The 16,336-nt window shown below is 52.5% G+C and overlaps 2 protein-coding genes across 3 annotated transcripts; one reads left to right on the top strand and one right to left on the bottom strand.

The window, feature by feature from the left end:
* The first annotated feature begins 358 nt into the window (after positions 1 to 358).
* On the top strand, positions 359 to 10,533 carry H257_12506. 2 transcript variants are annotated; one of them, XM_009839733.1, is made up of 27 exons: positions 359 to 484; positions 535 to 612; positions 656 to 766; positions 823 to 864; positions 911 to 961; positions 1,012 to 1,104; positions 1,163 to 1,264; positions 1,320 to 1,418; positions 1,462 to 1,563; positions 1,631 to 1,729; positions 1,786 to 1,887; positions 1,939 to 2,046; positions 2,102 to 2,200; positions 2,247 to 2,345; positions 2,398 to 2,771; positions 2,824 to 2,968; positions 3,019 to 3,660; positions 3,716 to 3,859; positions 3,909 to 4,109; positions 4,168 to 5,313; positions 5,358 to 6,221; positions 6,266 to 8,419; positions 8,473 to 8,834; positions 8,895 to 9,078; positions 9,138 to 9,333; positions 9,393 to 9,769; positions 9,821 to 10,533. In XM_009839733.1, exons 1-27 carry the CDS (start codon positions 461 to 463, stop codon positions 10,484 to 10,486), a joined length of 8,664 nt encoding a protein of 2,887 aa, XP_009838035.1. In that variant the 5' UTR covers positions 359 to 460; the 3' UTR covers positions 10,487 to 10,533. The 2 variants fall into 2 exon arrangements, with proteins under 2 accessions (XP_009838035.1, XP_009838036.1); XM_009839734.1 differs by having other exon boundaries at positions 9,138 to 9,769.
* On the bottom strand, positions 10,506 to 16,087 carry H257_12505 (hypothetical protein). The gene is made up of 13 exons (XM_009839732.1): positions 15,649 to 16,087; positions 15,411 to 15,572; positions 15,176 to 15,361; positions 14,963 to 15,070; positions 14,686 to 14,724; positions 14,412 to 14,624; positions 13,843 to 14,325; positions 13,646 to 13,793; positions 13,498 to 13,578; positions 13,119 to 13,175; positions 12,349 to 13,069; positions 11,706 to 12,279; positions 10,506 to 11,620 (listed from the first exon to the last, which is right to left on the bottom strand). The coding sequence occupies exons 1-13, from the start codon at positions 15,997 to 15,999 to the stop codon at positions 10,625 to 10,627; spliced, it is 4,119 nt and encodes a 1,372-aa protein (XP_009838034.1). The 5' UTR covers positions 16,000 to 16,087; the 3' UTR covers positions 10,506 to 10,624.
* Between the last annotated feature and the right edge of the window lie 249 nt (positions 16,088 to 16,336).

Genomic DNA, 16,336 nt, shown 5'->3' with positions numbered 1-16,336 from the left:
CGATGTCCATGAGTCAACGGCCTTTGACGTCGATGGAGGAGCGGCGAGCGATCAATACTGTAGTACGTACTTTCCACGACCGCGAAGTGACTTTGAGCCTAATCTCGAGATCACCTTGTTTTGCCATACATTTGATCTTTTTCAAGGGATGGTGAGATATTGCGCGAGATTTGACGGAGTATTCCTGTGAAATTGGTGAAACATTTTGTTCATAATTCAAATAAAATGGTGATAGCCTAATTCACCCGAGCCAAGATACCCGATCGGTAAAATCCAGGGATTTGATTGGATGATTTCAAATCAAATCGGCATTTCCCCAGTTTTGTTGATTGAGGCAGTCATTTCAAAAGTTGTCTAGGTACGATCGTCGTGTACATATTGGTCGCCGCCGCAGGATGAAGCGGACTCGGAAGTAATCCAATCCATATGCAAGTAGGGTGTTCTCACTGAAGTGCAGAGGATGGACGATCAATCCTTTGATACGGTAGGCGCCACCCGACGATGTTCTAACTCTTGCTCATCCACGTGACGTAGAAACTCTTTGCAGCGGTCGTGGCGCGCAATCTCGACGATGTCAAACGTCTTCTTGGTCCAATTGATATTCACGACGTGGTAGGCTTAACGACATCGAATGCTTCTGCTTAGACATGTCTAGGACGTAAAACCAGCGCTCGCTCGCTCGTTTGTTGAAGCCGCGGGACGGGACGCATCAATTGTTCATTGGTTCTTGGAGCTGAAGTTTGACGTGAATGCGGCCGACGAAGACGTATGTATATTGCTCTTCGTGGTGACAAGTAATATAAAATGGCGATTGTCATATAGGGAGACACGGCATTGATGGTGGCTGCGCGTGGAGAGCTCAAAGTGAGTATTGTTGCACCAAACTTCACATGTCGTTAACGCAACGTAGAGCTCCACAGTTTATGCAGTGGATGCGAGCGATGATACGAGTATTGTTCAAGTACGTTGTACATCAACCACAACATGATAGATCGATTCACACTGCATTAGTCGAAGGCAAAAAAGATGCGAGCGGAAAGTACACGAATCCTCCAGAAGCTATTGCAACACAAACCAAAGCCCAACATGAACTGCCTCAACAAAGTACATTCGATCGACCATAGCACAAGCAGATGGTGGGCATCACTGCCCGTACGTGTAGGAAAAGCGGACGGCCCTTATCCAAGCAAGTATGTACTCGGGGGACGAAACCACCCTGCAGTTGCTTCTCGACGCGAAATGCGATCCCAACTTGGTCGACGAGGTAGATAGTCGATGTTTACGTCATTTGCACTCATCGTCCTTGTACAATCATGTAGAAATTGCATTCGGCTCTCCATTATGCTGCCGGGAAAGGACACGAGCGAAGCATTCGCATATTGTTGAACGCAGGATGCGACGTCCATGCCAAAACAATTGTAGTCTGCCCTTCCTTTGACGTGATGTTCATCCCTTGATTAGGACGGCGACACCGTGTTGCACAAAGTGTGCGAATCCGGAAACATCGACGCTGTGAAAACGATTTTGGCGTTGCGAGACGTCGATCTCAACGCTGAAAACCACGTATGCCATATATATATATATATATATATATCGTGCTCGGGTGTGTATAATATTGATGGAGAACTAGGAAAAGCAAACGCCGTTGATGTTGGCGGCGAGTTGTGGCTACGTGGACATTGTGCAAGAGTTACTCTTGCGTAACGCCGATGTTTCAAATCGCAATCAGGTTCGACGCATACATACTACATACACTTCGACGCGGCATTTGTTACGATAAGATAGATTGGCATGACCGCCCTGCACTTGGCCGTGAGTGGCGACGCAGACGTCGACGTCGTCAAGTGCCTCGTCGAAGCACACTCGGATATTGAGAATGCATGCACGGTAGTACATTCATGATTCTTTAGTACTCGCTATGTATACCGTTGTACATAGGACGAGTATTCTGCCGAAACGGTGCTCATCACGGCTGTGATTTCGTCCAAGTTCAGCGTTGTCGAATACCTCGTTAACGCAGGGGCGAACATCGAGGCCTCCAACAAGGTACTGCATCACGTAGAGATAGATTCCCCTGTCTTGAACTGGATTTTTTTTGTAGGACGGCCACACACCCCTTATTGTTGCCACCATGCACAAGAACGACCAAATGATGAAGCTGCTGTTAACAATGAATGCCGCGACCGACGCTACGGACAAGGCAAGTACATCTGACCTATTTAAAATGTACTCAAGCTTTGTATTAGGAAGGAAGCACAGCTCTGATGAAAGCCGTGGTGAATTTGGACCATTCGGCGACAGAAGTGTTGCTAAAAGCTGGCGCGAACCTGCAGGCTCAAAACAACGTACGGGGTTTCGATTTATTATTCGTGTAGTGTTCTCATATGCGGTCTGTAGAGCGGTTACACTGCCATTTCTTTGGCAATTTACAAAGACATCCAGTTCGGGAAGATGCTGTATGCAAAGTACCAAGCGAGCGTCAACAGCAGCTCGGCAACCAACTTGGTGGCCCCGTTGAAGGACCAGCAAACGTCGTCGTCGTCGTTGGACCTGTTGCACATTGGCGACTATGTGACGCTCAACCTCGGCGACGACCAAGTGTTGGGATGCGATGGCTTTGTTCAAACATTCTTGCAACCCACGGAAGTCAACAGCGAATGGGACGACGGGGTGTTTTGCATTCACCCTCAATTGGCGTACGACCACGTCGACATGACGTCGACCTGCCACCCGTATTTCGAAGTCACGGACCGGTATTCAGAGCATGAACGGTGAGATTCTCGCGTGGTTGACACGATAGACGTCATAGTTGATGGTTTGTAGCGAAAAGAAGCGAAACGTGGCCAAGTTGTCGCAAATGCTGCGTACGAAAGACGTGGTTGTCGTCGACACCATCTTCCAACTCTTCCACGTCAAGTCGCAAAAGTACTTGCGCGTAAATCCCATGGCGGGGGAGCGCAAGGCAAATGTAATGTCACCACAACCATCAACACCCTACTTGTACTCACCTGAACTTAGGCCTCGTTGGATCATCTGGCGTCGAGCTACTCGTGGCTTCAATTTTCGCCGGTGACTGGACAGGACGTTTTGACGTCCATGCATTTGGTGCTTGTCAGCGCGTGTATTCCAAAACTATACAAGGGAAATCGCAAGCCCAAACCGGTGCACTTGGTCGACGATCGAAGCAACGCCGAGCTGTGTGTGGCCCTCCATTGCACCTACGATCGGTTCCTGCACCACCCGTTCACCCTCATGACTGGATCGAGCTACGTTTGTGGCGACGGGTTGCGCCAATTCCCGCTGTCCAACTCTGCGTCGTTGGCGTTGAAGGTGGAAAGGGTGGACGCGTTGGCAGCGTTTGAGCTTCAAAAGACACCGGACGGAAGCTCGTACGAAATCCGCCACGTCGTGTCGCGCTTTGTGCTGGGTATTGACTGTCCATGCTCGAAGAAGGAACAACTCAATGCGACGTTGGTGAATTCTGCGACCACGAGCAACCTCGTGGCGAAATTGAAATTGGAATCTAAAGCCAAGTCCTTGCCAAACCACCCCCATCTTGGCGACCCCCTTGAAACCGACATGGCCGGGTCCCTGTACCAAGTGTCCCATACGTGTTTGACTTGTGGCAACAAGTGGTGCCTCAGCACCCAAGAGAACCAGGTAGGTACCTTGTTTAGGTCCAATACTATCGTGTGAATCTCATCTGTCCCTGTAGATCGTTTGGAACCACTCTGATACGTGGTTTGTCTGTGAACTCGTGGATCCTGCTGTCGTCCAGAAGGTATTTCACGTGTGCTCGTGGCGCGAGGCATATTTAACCGTCGTCCAACACGCCATGAATATCGGAACCCCCGACGAGGTAGGTACCTACCTGCTCTGGTTTACGCAATTCATGCTGTTTCAATTAGACTGTACGACAAAGCATCCAAGGGGCTCTAGTTGCGAGCAAGCAGATCTGCGACTTGATGGAAAATCCCTTCGTTGGCGGTGTGGCCGAATGCTTGCAACGCATTTGCTCTGAAATCGTGTTTCTCGACGCCATGTTCCTCACGACGTCAGTGTTCCGATCCATGGCTCCTGCATTTCGCGGCATGGTGGACGAAGTCTTGGTACGTGCGTCATACATCGTGTACGTCCAGATGCATCGGCTAAATATCGGTTCGACAGGCCCACTTTTTCAAGGCGATGCGCGTCATGGTGGTGGGCAACGACTCGTTCGAAGCGTATCTGGTGGAGCAGTTCGAGCACCCGATTGGTAAAATCAAGATTTTGTCGGGCTTGGATATCCAATACGCGTCCAAATTCGTCGACGCGCGGACGATTTTGACGAGCATGATCGGGAAAAACACAAGGACGGTGGCGTACCTCCTCGAAGCCATCAACACGGACGACCAGCTGGACACGCTGAGCTGGACTAACAAGGCGCAGTTTTTGATCGCTTTGAGCTACGCAAGCCGTCGTGATCCGCTCATCTCGTACAAGTTGTACAACCACGAGATCGCGATTGCACACATGTGGCTCCAGAACTGGGATACTATGTCCGTGTACACGTTTGTCCAAGATGGCGACGTGTGGGTGCGGTGGAACGACTGCTGCAGCGGCAGGATCGAATCGCCAACTTCACTCAACCGATGGCGCGTCCAAGAAGTGGGGACGTTGCGCACTGTGTTTGAAGAGGAACACATTGCAATGCCGCTTCGGGATATTGTGTCGGCCCTAGACAAGGCGCGTGGAACTCCAGCGCATATGGCAATGGACAGCTGGATGATCTCGTATCTGCACCATCTCAAACTCGTGGCGGCACTCTGCAAGAACAACGCCGACGTGCGGCCTCGCTTCCATGGACACTTCCCCCCCGACCTGCTCATGGATGGTGCATGCAGCGACGCATTGTCGTGTCCCATCCAGTCGTTGTACCTGGAACTGTTCCAGCTGTTGTACGTACCTACGTACGGGGTTCCTGAAAGCGTGCAACTGACGATGCTCTTCCTGGGCATCCGCGACCCACAAGCCCACTTGACCCCGTTCCAGCTGAAACGCCTCGACGGATTGATTCAAGCCAAGCTGGTGCCGCCAACAAAGCAAGACAAGTCGGCGACCTTTGGCTTTATCGAGCGCCTCCTCATTGCCATGGAAACGTTGATCAACGTGGGATGGTACACGTCGGAAAAGGGGCGATGCGTCCAAGCCATTGAAATGCTGTACGCCGTTGGCATGGCCTGGGACGACGACGACCTCAAGTTTGAAACTGTCCGACACCTGGAGGCAGATCCGTTCAACCTACACTGTCGAAGCACTTCTGGAACGACTTCAGTGAGTCGAGATTGTTGCGTTTCTATTTCTAACTTATTTTCCAGGTGAATGCATGTTTACGCCGCTTGCTTGGTATTGCACGCAAACTGACGCGGTTTTCTGTCGTGGCCAAGCCTCAAAAAGGGTTGAAACCCGAGCTCAAGCAACCCATCGTACACTTCCTCTCACGGCTTCTCAACCACGACGACAAAATCGTGGCCCAAGAAGCATTTTTGAACCTGTCTGAGCTCCTGCCAGACCATTCGTTTTCGTGGCTCCAACACGACAAACTGTTGTGCTCGGCTCTGAAGAAGTCCGACCACAGCCCCATGCTCAAAGTATTCGCGGACGCGAACGCCATTTTCAACGAAGGGGCGCACATCGTGCACGGTTTTGTGGAAGTCAAGACCAAAACCGACGGCGCAGATGGAAAGCGGAAGAAATCCAAGGCGTTGTCTGCGAATGGCCTGCAACTGGCTGCGCAGAAGATCAACCAGTGGATCTCGGAATCCACCAAGTCCAAAATCTTGTTTCTCCGCCTTGCCGACGTGCCAAACCGCATCGTTGCGTACATTGAAGACTCCCTGGCCAAGAACTTGTTTGTAGTCCCGACCAACGACATCCTGGCCGCCGAGTGGCGGTACTATTTGACGACGGTGGCCGCGTTTGACTTAAGCGACAACGAGTCGCTGTTCTTGTACCGCCAGTCCAAGGAGCGAATTCTGGACGACCGAGTAGCGTTGGTCGAAGTGTTTTTGGGCGTTATCCATATGCTGGCTCCGTACCTGACGGGGGATTTGTGCGTGGCACTCTTGAATGTGATGGTGCCGCTGTTGCATGCAAGGCCAACTCTGGTTAAGACTGTGTCCAAGGTGGTGACGAAACTGCTCAAGCAGCCGTTTGTCGAATTGGACGGGCGATTCACCAAGGTATTGCGTCAATGTTGACAAAACTAACACTCCCTTGTACATAGATCTTCAACGCGTTGTTGAATCACATCGACAGCAGCGACGAAGCGGGTCAATGTGTGCTGCACATGTTGCGGCAATCCAACAGCGACGACTGGAAACGCGAAACGATGGTGTTTCTGTTCCATTCCAACTTTGATTTGGCCTCGGTGACGACATTGTTGACGAGTAACTTCCACACGTTTGAAATTATATGCCTCGTGGCGGACGGGTCGACCAACGAAAGCATCTACGGACACCTCGAAAGCAAGTCGTTGATGCCGCTGGAATGGATGGTGGACATGCTGTCACTCGCCTCGGTGGACGCCCAACGCGCCAGCCTTCAACTGATCAAGACCATGTACTTGGAGAGTGATGTGGCAACGTCGTGGATGAGTACCGACTTGCCCAAAACCATCAAGGCGTTTGAGTTCTGTCGACAACATCTGGCGAGTGGTGCGTTTAACGAATCGGTATTGTTGCTTGGCATTATACCGTTCGTCCGTGCCTGGAACGCGTTGGCTCTCAAGTACAAGCACTTGAACGTGTTTATTCGCGATTTTCATGTCCAAGTTCGCGACACCCTTGAATCCATCGCCGGCTTGCTCAAGGAAATCGCAAACGACCATCGCATCCACTGCTCCAACGCCGAACAGCGACTGGACAGCATTGTGGCGTCGTTGGGCGTTCCATCCGTGTGCTCCAACATGATTCAAGTGACGATGGCAGCCCGTGAAATCAAGTGCTTGTACGAAGACCCCAAGTTTGCCATCAAATTGAACAACGAAATGGACCCGAATGCGTGCAAGTGCCAATTCTATAGGCAAACCGGCAAGCTGTTGGCAGACAACATGGCGCCGTACTTGTTGTACAACGACTCGCAAAAGCAAATCCCGTCCAACGTCCTCCGCTCGACCAAGAAGATCGCTCAATGCGCCGGGATCGACAACGACTTGAAGCACTTGCAAAGGGTGGCGGACTACCTCGTGCAGATTCAAATGGACCAGGCCCAGCCCGATTTGCTTGCATTGATCATGGAACAGCAAGAAATGACTGCCGTCGCCAACGCCACCGCCAAATCGTTCAAGTGGCCTCGATCGTACCTGCACAAGCAACTCAAGACGCCGCGGGCCAAACCCAACGAACGCAAATTTGGTGGAAAGAACTACTTTACCATGGACATACCCCCCGACGACGACGCAGACGACGACGCCGACGTCGTGGACGTGCATGATTCGCCAGTGCATCAAGCGTACAAGAAGTGGACGAGCAAGGCAGAGCCGTTGGATACGCAAACCCTCATGGAGTCCCTCGTCCGACTCATTACGTTGTCCTCGTCGGCGTCCATCTTGGGTCTTCGCGTGTTTATCCAGTCGTTGGCGTCGAAACGCGTGGTGGCTGCAGACAGGACCGTTCTCAACCAGAAGTTTTTGCTTCATTCTCGACTCGAGTGGAAGAAGATGATCTCTACGGCGGTCAAAGCGAACGCGACGTCGCTCGTGTTTTGGTGCGTGGGGGAGAGCATGAAGGAGGCGCTGAGTCCCACGAAGAGTCGGTTGGCCATGGATCTGATCTCGGAACTGTTGGCAGACGGGTTCAAGGAAGGCCAAGACTCGTTGTACGCAGGATACGACTCGCTCGACGTGCACTACAAGGGCCTGCTGTTTCAGTTCCTGACGTCGCACGTCGGCGGCATTTCCCACGAGATCACCGTCGTGACGTTGAAGTTGTTCCAACAACTGTGCGAAGGCCACCACGCCAACTGGCAAAACGTCATGCGCAGCAGTCGGTTCCATCGCAGTGTTCTCGACACGGTGATCAACCTCATGTCCCGGATCTGCAACCAAGCCGACGGCATGTTTTCGCTCGCCAACATTGAAATCTTGACCAGTTCGTTGGTGTTTTTGAGCGAAGTGTGCCAAGGCCCGTGCTTGGACAACCAGCAATACCTCGTCGAGTCGGTGGTCCCGCGGCTGTGTGCCGACTTGAGTTTGGACAAGATCAAGTGCGAGAATGGCCAGTATCCGCTCCACTTGACGAGGCTAAAGCACCGATCCAATGAACTCTTGTTGTCGCTGGGTGAAGGCCGAACGGACGACCTCGTGCACGTTCACCTGGCCGAGCTCCTGCGTCCTCAACCTCTGCTCGATGTCATTTCTGCCAATCGAGCCCAAATCAAGGTGAGAGAGTAGTAGAACTATTCTCGATGACGACATTGCTGATGTGTGTGTAGGAATTGCGCAAGGCATCACGCAAACTTGAATTGGCCGATGCATACTTTATGGAAACGATTGAACTGTTGCGCGTGGTGTATTCGCTCTTGTCGAAAGCCGCGACAGCGGACTGGGACAACGAGGTGCTGGTCCAATTCGCCAAGCACTGGGACGAAGTGCAGGTCGGCAACGACGACGTGGACTTTTTTGCCAAGCAAATCATCAGCGTCGAGATTGTTCGTGGCGACTCGGCCATCAACGTGTACTTTCCGCAGCCAAAGGAAGCCAAGTTCCTTCGACAGCCGGAGAAGCGACGCCTGCTGGACATCATGGACCTCGGCGAAGACAACGCGCTGGTTGCGTTTACATCCACCGATGCGCGGTGCGTGTCATTTGTGTATTGGATCGATTGCTCAATGCACGATGGATGCGTCGTGTGTAGGAACCTCGCCGAAGAGCTGCGTGCTCGACATGTGCTTGCATCCAACGTCGAGTACGCGTGGATGAACGAGTGGCAAACGATTATTCGATGGTGGATGTTCGCAGTGGGGTTTTACATCAACTTTGTCATGGTGCTGGGCCTGGCGCTCAATCCGGACACAGCAGACCCCGTCGTGCACATCTGGGTACGGTGACACTGTAATAATGTCGATATGGTCTCATATATATATATATATATCTGTAGATTGAATGGTTTTTGTCGGTGCTTGGGGGTGTGTTTTGCATTTTGTGCAGCTGCTTGTGGCTGTACAATGTGATCACAGAAACGACGTTTTCGTACGCGAGGCAACTCCTCCGCCCCAGCAAGCTTCGCCGCATGACCAGAGACGAGATCAAGCACGAGATTTGGAACGCCGTGGGTTCTGCTGGCTACACGATTGGTACGAACACCAGTATAAACCTTTCATTCCCACAAGAGTTGCCATGCGGCGTGATGTAGTGGGTTGGCTGGCGATTTTTGCCGTCATCATCATGGAATTCGGGTTCGACGACGACGTGACGTTTGTGATTTTAAAAGTGTCGGGCGCGTACATTGCAGTACTGGTGGTGCTGTCGCTTCGAAAGATTGGCGACATTTACCATTTTGCATACGTCGAAGGTGAAAAGGTCAAGAATACCCAGGGCGCGGGCTCCAACATGCTGTTTTGGTTCAACGCGATGATCGACACAATCACACGGGACAACTTTTACGTGTTTACCACGTACACGTTTTGTGCGTTCATGGGCCTGGCGCATGATACAGGGTACTCGTGCTTCATGTGGTATGGCCTTCCCCTGCTCGACATTTTGGCGATCAACGCACGACTGTCCAACATCGTACGTGTCGTTCGCTCAAGACTCTACTCTTACGTTGGTCGATATATGTAGTTGAAAGCTGTGACGTCGAACGTGGCCCCCCTCAGCGTAACCCTCGCGTTTGGAGCGATTGTGATCTACTTGTTTTCGCTCGTCGGGTTCTTCAGATACCAAGACTTGATGACAGACAGTGCATCCGAGCTCCAGTGCTCGTCCTTGATGCAGTGCTACTTTACGTTTATGCATTACGGACTCTTGAGCGGCGGCGGCATTGGCGACTACATTTCCAACACGCTCGCGCACCCGTTGGACTACGCCACGGGCACGATGTTCCACGAGCGGCTTGTGTTCGACTTGGCGTTTTACATTTTCATCCTCGTGCTACTGATCAACCTCATCATGGGTATCATCATCGACTCGTTCACGTCGCTGCGCGAGTCGTCAGAACGCAAGCTCGAGATCGAAATGAACACGTGCCTCGTCTGCAACGACTCCAAGGACGACATCGAGTACCGCGGCATCCTTGGCGGGTTCACCAACAACTTCAAGCGGCACACTGAAACCGAGCACAACCTGTGGAACTACTTGTTTTTTATCATGTACTTGGACTCGAAACCATCGACCAATATGAACGGCACCGAGTCGTTTGCGTACCAAAAGCTGCTGGCCAAGGACATGTCGTGGCTCCCCAAGCGCTTGGGCGTTCCCGTGGAAAAGGCCGTGGACCCCACTGCATAAGTATAGTACACGGAATGTGCCAACAACAATGTACAAATAAGGCGTTCTATTTTGATTCGTTCGTTGTCCGATGGAATTCGCGGCCACATTGGACAGACACTCTATCGAGTACCAATTGAGTGGTGTTGTATACTCTACTTAGTACTGCTTGTCTAACATCGCCGCGGGGGCAATGCCGTGGATCCACGCTTGCATTTCATCGGCACTGGACGCTTGCAGTTGCCACGTCATAGGCACCTTGTCCACCACACTCGTCACTCGAAATGAAAACGGAAACAGCGTCATGTGCTTGTCGATCTCGACAGTGCATTTCGAAATGTCCAGCACGCCCACAACCTCCCCCTTGGCGAACGTCTTGTAGCAACACAGCAACGGCCGTTGCAACACAAACCACCTTCGGTTCCACATGGACGACGAACTAGTCGCTTGCATGAGGTAGCCGCTCCACTCGCCCGCCAGCGGATCCGACGGCGACGGGTCTGTCAGCGCACGTGTCTTGTGCGTGGAGAAGTTGGGGGGTGCTGCCGGAGGGTTCATTTGTACGCCAGACATGACGTGAATAGTCACTTGGGGCATGGACCGACTGGCAATAGTCCACTCGTCGCGCTCTCTGGTCAATTGAAACTCCAAGTCTGGTAGGTTGGCCACTCGAATCAACGCAGCTTCGCCATGGACGGCCGCTTCGGCAGCCACTTGCTGGCGGAATCGTTCGAGTTTGTACGCAGCTTGCAGCTTTTCCATTCCTTTTCCGAAATGATCAAGCAATTTCTCGGCCACGACCTCGGTCCGAGGCGCGTCGTCGTCGAGACCCACATCCATGGAAAACCAGTGCCCTAACCGATGCATGCGACTCACGTGCTCGCGAGCCCACCACACCGTGTCCTTTTTCATCTTGCCGAGTACTTTGGCCGTGAACTTGGTCGAGAGCACCACTGGCACGCACGACAGCGTGGTTTCCACCGCCAATGCAATGCGAAATACACGCCGTTGGCCGCGCCCGTCGACGGCCTCGCGGGGGTCGGCGTCCCACTTCATCACACACACCACGGACCGCGCCTCCTTGTCCACTTGAATCGGCCCCCGGATCGGCAGCGTCGTCCACGTCGTCCAGTCTTCCATGTGCGGCTCTAGTGTCTACAAAGGGCAATGTCGGCACCACAAACCAATGAGGCGTCAGTTAAGAAACCACATGGGCAAAAACACATGTGAAATCACGTACGTCCTTGGTGCCAAAGCGCTTAAAGAACCCGCCGAGCGTGGCCGAGCCCAGCGCGGTGGCAGCCTCGAATTGGGACTGGCTCTTCGAGTGGCCCGTCGTGGGTCGTGCCGGCGCAATGCGGATGTGCGCGATCGATCCAAGGCAAAATGGCTGCTGGTCGGCTTGCACGACCCGCACCACCAACCGCCTCGACGTGTGTTGAGACAGCCGCAGCGTCCCATCCTCCTTGACAGTCACCGGCGCGTACAGTCCATCGGCCTTGCGCCGCTCTTCCACGTCCACCGACACGAACACATCCACCTTGGACGTGTGCGGTCGCCGTGGCAGGAGGGGGTCCTGCTGTAGACTGGACGTGGACAATTCAGACAGCAGTGACGATGACGATGACGACGACGACAGTGGCCTCGACAGGGGCGACGGCGGCACTTTGCCCCATCCCCACACATCCATACTCAAGTATTCGTTTTGAAAAAACTCGTCGACATTTTGTTTCCTGGGAACCAAAACCTCAAACGACGTGCGTTGATGGCCAAATGCAAACACCCCCGTGATGCTCGTGACTTTGGGGGTCGCCCTACGGACCAGTGTGCACATGACATTCCAACCCAAAAGAGTCAACTTGGTCAGTTTGGCGTGTACGTACCCGCGCTTGGTAGCCCACCCGTGGTACGAAATGTACACGCCTTCCGACGACAGCTGCGGCGTGTGAAAGCGCAGCTCTTTCCACACCACCGAGATCACATGCTTGGACACATCCGGGTTGGTCTTTTGATAATACTCGGTCGTCATTTCCAGCGTAATCGACGCCACATGCAGCCCCACGGGGTCGAAGACGGACACGACTCGATCGACCATGTGGATCTTTTTGGTGGAGACGCTATTGGGAATGGAGCAAGCCACCCCGCCACCGCCAGAGTACAGACGAGCTTCCCCCATCAAGCGCACGGCGCTGGACCGAGGTTGGAACTGCGGATCAGCGTCCGGGTGCTTGCTCGCGAACTGCAACGGCGGGGGGATTTCAATCGTGAGGGGGTTTGCTGCCACAACACCAAGATGTGCTTCGTCGTCGATGGTGGTGTCGTCTGTTTCATCTACCGCGACTTCCTCCTCGTTGTCCTCTATTGGATCCATCTCGCCCGTCTGTACGGATAGAGGCGGCAGACCCAACATGGACACGAGCACCGCTTTGTCGATTCGATCGGCGTTGTACGCGCGCAATGTGTCTAACCTGTCGATAAACAAGGGGGGGTCCCATGTAATCCCACACTCTTTTCCAGTGTCTGCCATGAGAATAGACACGTCGCTGGTCACTTGCCGCTGGAATCGGTACGGAATGTCCGCTTGTGCACACAATGCATTGGCCTCTACATCGACCTTCAACAACTCGACCTTTTTTCATAGACAAGGAAGCACCTTCGGTTTGTGTGTCTGTCTTGCTCGTATGGCGTCGACACCGCGCTTCGGATGGCACTACCCAGAATAGGCCGACATAAGTCTCCAACTTCAATGTATAAATCGTCAAGTCGATTCGAAATTGGAGTGTTTGGGTGGTCAATGAGCAGAAGAACCAAATCGCCAGACAATCGAAGATCGACCAATCAAAACCCAGAACACGAATCAAGTGGCCAATCAAATTCACTCTTCGACCAATTCAACACCGAATTAGTGTGTGACTGAAAATAGTGTGATGCTGGACGTTTTTACATACAAAAGTCAGTACAAAGAATCAATCGATAGATTTCGTGAATCAGCACAGAAGTCAATGTATATATATATATATATATAGTAGTACCAAACACTCGAAAGTTGTGATGGAGGCCCACTTGAATCCGGTCTCTGTGTTTTAGTGGTGTAAAGCTGTGAATGGATACCCCTACAACCAACCAACGACATTATTGCCGTCTTCGCATTTTGATTATTTCAAGTCGTCGTGTAGCTACCGTTAACATATACGATCGCCGAGGGACACGGCTCGAGCGTGATAAAGCCCTTGTCATTCAAGATCTTGACGTGCACGGGAAGGAGGGTGTCGGCGTCGTGCGTCAAATGTACGGGGTGCACCGCTTGGTTGTCGGCTTGCTGAAGGATCTACATCCAACTCATTCCCCTCAACTCGAAGTATTTTTTCCGTGTTTACCACATCGCCCAGAAACGAACTCCGTCGGTGAACGTGGTCGGTGGTGGTGCTGCCGGGTTCCTGAAACGTCGCCGTGGGGTCGGCACCCAGTACCGTCATCCCTGGCTCCAGCACGTACGCCAGCGGCTCGTTGTCCAGCAAATCTTCCTGCAAGTTGATCAAACTCGGGTCCCCAGACGGTAACTGCAGACACTTTTCATGGCGCTTGACATCGCGCTGGAGCTGCCCGAGCATCTCTTCGCGCTCCAGAAGCGATTTCACGAGGCCGGCGCTGGTTTCCGAGCTGCGGCGGCGCTGCGACCCCATCAGTTGGCCCTTGAGGTCTTCGATTTGGTTGCGGAGTTGCCGAATGATGGCGTCGTTTTCATCTTCGTTGACCACGGCCCGGTTGATGATCTTCTTGGCCGACTCGGCGTACCGCAGCGTGCTCAACGTTTCGTCATAGTTGGCACTGGCCGGACTCACCATTGCCAGCATTGTCGTCTACGTTTTTCCCATATCATCCAGTTGGGGAAATAAAAGACGGCAAGTATATAACGAAGGCCTATTGCGAGGTAGGTAGTTCGTACCTTGGCATTGCCCCCCAGCGACTCTTTCAACAGCCACGTCAGAGTACTATCTCGATACGGAATCCGTTCCTTGGCCCCCAGCGACGAAATCACTCGCCCGAGGGTAAACAAGCTCTTGTTGATCATCGACGCCTCCTTGAGCCGGTCGCCAGACGTGCCCGACGTGTCACTGCGCTCAGACCCGGCCAAATCCACCAAGCAAATCTTGGACGTCTGCCATAACACTGTGACTCATGTACATACTATACAGTCCCAACCAAGGCAATGTATAAACCTTTTCATGGGCACTTAATGTGACAGGGTCCACGCGCGTCTACGATGGATGAGAACCCATATAAAATGTTAACAATACTAGATATATATATTGTCTACCGTGGAATGGATGAGAACCCATATAAAATGTAAACAATACTATATATATACATTGTCAACCGTGGAATATGGATGAGAACCCATATAAAATGTAAACAATACTACATATATATATAGTATATATATATTATATATATTGTCTACTTTGGAATATGGGTGGAGAGTAGAGTGTGGTGTACCTGTGTGAACATGATTGTGAAAATAGCATGCGACCGAGACGACGTGGGGTTCATAAGGGTGGCGGCCACAGTGCGCAGCTTTTGCCCGGCGATCAGTTCTTCTTCGATCTAACATTAGAATGTCAGAACGAAGCTTGAAAGAGAGTTGGCAACGTCATGTTAGTGTGCAATGTGCCGTTGGTCGATTTGAAAATGATATGTGATGACGTATACCTCTGCGTACGACCCCACCGGGCGCGTAATCAGCCCTTCCACAAACGGCCCATGCACAGGATGTTCACGGATCTTGAGCGGTCGGGACGAACTGTCCGCCGTGGGAGACATCAGACCATGCATCGGCGCCTTGACTTCATCCAGCAAGTCTTTAACTCGTTCCTTGTAAATCTCGCAGTAATTCATCTACCCATGACGTTGTCACAATTGCGTGGCAAGTGCGCACGTTCCGTACATGGACGCTGTAGATGGTCTTGTGCGGGTCGTCCGAGCTCGTGCTGTCCTTGGCACGAGCTTTGTCGATTGCGTCAAACAGGGCTTCGCAAATACGCGGAATCAGCCCTTTGCCGCGTTCGGACTTGTCGCCCACCATCGTGTACGTCTTGCCGCTGCCCGTCTAGGAGCCGTCCGTCATGTTCTTGAAGACCAAGGACCATGTAAAGAGGGCAGGCGTGCTGGATTGCATGTCGTACCTGTCCGTAGGCAAACACGCTGCAGTTGAACCCGCCGAACGCGTTCACGACAATGTCCCGACCAATGTCGCCGAACAGCGCCTCCTGCACCGGGTCGTCTTTTCCCGTCGACAGCGCGTCGCCGTAGCAATGGTCAAAGAGAAACGTGCGCGGCGGGTTCGTGTCCTGGTCCCCGACGCCGGGCTGCCGCAGCTGCAACGAGTTCTTTGTGTTGACCTCCACGACAGGAACTTGGCTAGCGGCCTTCTCCTTATGGCTCATTGGCCGCACACGAACCACCACGCGGATAGCGCATGATGATGATGATATAGTAGGTGGCGCTGAGGAAGCTAGCGATGTGTCTGGGCCCATGTTGATACGCTCTATCTACAAAGGCGACGCCGACTCGCCGTCGATTACCGATACCGCAAACTACAGAACTACACTGTACTCGTTCCAGCGAGATTTCGAGAATGTTGGTCGTCCGAACCTCACATACAAATCCCAAGATCATTTTTACCGCGACCCCTCGCCTCACTCAACTGCTCAATAGTACCCTCGATTGAATGACAGTGCCATGCCCATGCTTCTTATCGTGAGTTGGTCCCATCCATGCAGCTCTACTGATTGAAAATGGAAGGAGATCGTAGCTGTATACCAGGTACAACCAAATATCGGAAGGCCGCTAGTAGCGGACTTATGTGTTGCC

Source organism: Aphanomyces astaci, assembly GCF_000520075.1.
Source record: "Aphanomyces astaci strain APO3 unplaced genomic scaffold supercont1.41, whole genome shotgun sequence".
Lineage (NCBI taxonomy): Eukaryota > Oomycota > Saprolegniomycetes > Saprolegniales > Verrucalvaceae > Aphanomyces > Aphanomyces astaci.
This window is presented reverse-complemented; position numbering and strand designations above follow the sequence as displayed.

What these genes read in the sequence shown, in the direction of transcription:
- H257_12506 (XM_009839733.1), top strand. Translation starts at nt 461, where the DNA reads ATGGACGATCAATCCTTTGATACG. An exon ending in CGGTATTCAGAGCATGAACG is followed by an intron (nt 2,772 to 2,823) that starts GTGAGATTCTCG and finishes GATGGTTTGTAG; the next exon opens with CGAAAAGAAGCGAAACGTGG. An exon ending in GCACTTCTGGAACGACTTCA is followed by an intron (nt 5,314 to 5,357) that starts GTGAGTCGAGAT and finishes CTTATTTTCCAG; the next exon opens with GTGAATGCATGTTTACGCCG.
- H257_12505 (XM_009839732.1), bottom strand. Translation starts at nt 15,999, where the DNA reads ATGGGCCCAGACACATCGCTAGCTTCCTCAGCGCCACCTACTATATCA. An exon ending in GGCGATCGTATATGTTAACG is followed by an intron (nt 13,579 to 13,645) that starts GTAGCTACACGA and finishes GGTTGGTTGTAG; the next exon opens with GGGTATCCATTCACAGCTTT. An exon ending in GGGTGGGCTACCAAGCGCGG is followed by an intron (nt 12,280 to 12,348) that starts GTACGTACACGC and finishes ACTGGTCCGTAG; the next exon opens with GGCGACCCCCAAAGTCACGA.